The sequence below is a fragment of the Cynocephalus volans genome, chromosome 1 (genome assembly GCF_027409185.1).
Source record: "Cynocephalus volans isolate mCynVol1 chromosome 1, mCynVol1.pri, whole genome shotgun sequence".
Lineage (NCBI taxonomy): Eukaryota > Metazoa > Chordata > Mammalia > Dermoptera > Cynocephalidae > Cynocephalus > Cynocephalus volans.
Window position 1 is genome coordinate 222,935,890 of NC_084460.1, and position 1,690 is coordinate 222,937,579.

Genomic DNA, 1,690 nt, shown 5'->3' on the forward strand with positions numbered 1-1,690 from the left:
ATGTTAAATAAGAAAAAAAAAAAAAAGTCAAAACGGTGTCACGGATGTCAAGAGCACTTTTGTGGCGTAAATCGTGCAGTCACGAGCTACGAGTTCTACTCTGGGTCTTTGTCCCGGAGCGCTAGACCCCGAGAAAGACCCAGCTGAAAATGCACTAAAAGAAACAACTCACCCCGTTCACATTCGCAGGCTCCCCCTCCCCCCACCCCTTCTCCTACGTCGACAAAACTCTAACCCCCAGGCAGGCAAACAGGCCACTAAGGCAGAAAAGGGACTTATCAAATATTTGTATTCAAGCAAACAAACACAAAATCCCTTAAAATGTCACGTTATAATCAATCAAAGGTATTTAGCTCTTTCCCCCTCCGGGGCTGGGGAGAGCGGGAGAGAGTGGGTGCCAATCCGGACGCGGATTTGTGTGTCCCCATTAGGTCTGCTAAGTGGCATATAAACAGGTCACTTTTCCGGTCACCAGGAAATCGGTGCCGATGGGTCTCTCCCCTGCCCGCCCTCTCCACCTACCCCCGGCGCTTGGCCCACCTGCGGGTGGAGAAGGGCCGTGCCCCGTCGGTCTCCCCGCGTCCCACGCAAGCAGCAGCTTCTAAAGTTCTGCGCCCTAATAGCCCTATACTTGCCACTTGCTGCTGAGAGCAGAAATCAGGGCGCTCTCCTACAGTCAGGTACGAGGAGTTGCAGAGGGTGAGCGAGAAACGGGTCGCTTCATCCCAAAGGCAGAAGTCTAGAGACATCATTGACTCCGACAGGTTTGCTTCGCCCAGTCTCCAATGGAGAGGGGCGCAGCCGAGCTGGAGAAGTGGGGAGACGTGGGGGAGGCTGCCGCAGGGACCCTCGGGCAGGTCAGTAGGGCCCCACGACCACCGCCTCCACCTCCTTAGACGGTCTCCGGTCCTTCACCAGGAAGTTGATCATGCCCTCGGACTTGATGAGCAGGTTGCAGCCGAGGAAGAAGATGCCGAAAACCACGGTGAGCGAGAGCACGCACATGACCGCGATCTGCACCACGCGCATGATATACAGGCTGCGCTCGTCCGGGCCGCCCTCGGCGAAGCCGTCGTCTGTCACCACGGACGCCTGGGTGCAGCAGCGCACGGCGCGCTCCAGCGCCTCGCTGCTGTTGGCCAGGAAGAGGCCCGCCACGTCGGTCTGGTTGCCCAGCGCCGGATTCATCGCGGGAGCGGGCGGGCGCCCCGGCAGGCGCGGGTCCGAGGGGTGGAAAGGCGGTGGCACGGGAGGAACAGGTGCCGGGCTGAGCCCTCACTTGCAGACTTGCGCGCGCGGGCTCCTTGCTCTCTCCTTTCGAAAGACCTCGGGCCGTGGGAGTTTCCCAGGAGCCTCTCCGACGCGCGCCGCAGCCCGACTGATCTGCGCCCTCCGCTCCTGCACGGGCGGTGCTCGTTCCCAGCGCTCGCTCGACTGGGGGCTGTTGCAACTTGGCGGGGCTGGGCCAGCGGGGCGGTGGGAGGTGCGGGCGGCAGCGGCGGCGGCGGCGGCGGGCGGCTGCTCTGGGCGAACAGCGGCCCCTACCGGCCGCGCCGCTGCTCTGCGCGCGGTGCCGTTGAGCGATGCGCGAGCAAAAGGGCGAAACTCGTCTTGCTTTTCTAGCTTCGCCTCTTCTGCAACTCCAAAGACCAGGCAGAGGAACCCGTCCTCTTCTGGCTTGATCGAAGAT

At 61.5% G+C, this 1,690-nt stretch overlaps 1 protein-coding gene across 1 annotated transcript; it reads right to left on the reverse strand.

Annotated features, from left to right (window-relative positions):
* Positions 1-858: 858 nt before the first annotated feature.
* Positions 859-1,188, reverse strand: RPRM (reprimo, TP53 dependent G2 arrest mediator homolog). Its single transcript, XM_063087825.1, has one exon. It carries the CDS (start codon positions 1,186-1,188, stop codon positions 859-861), a length of 330 nt encoding a protein of 109 aa, XP_062943895.1.
* Positions 1,189-1,690: the final 502 nt, after the last annotated feature.

Excerpts from the sequence above, each read along its gene's own strand:
- RPRM (XM_063087825.1), bottom strand. The coding sequence starts at position 1,188 with ATGAATCCGGCGCTGGGCAACCAGACCGACGTGGCGGGCCTCTTCCTG.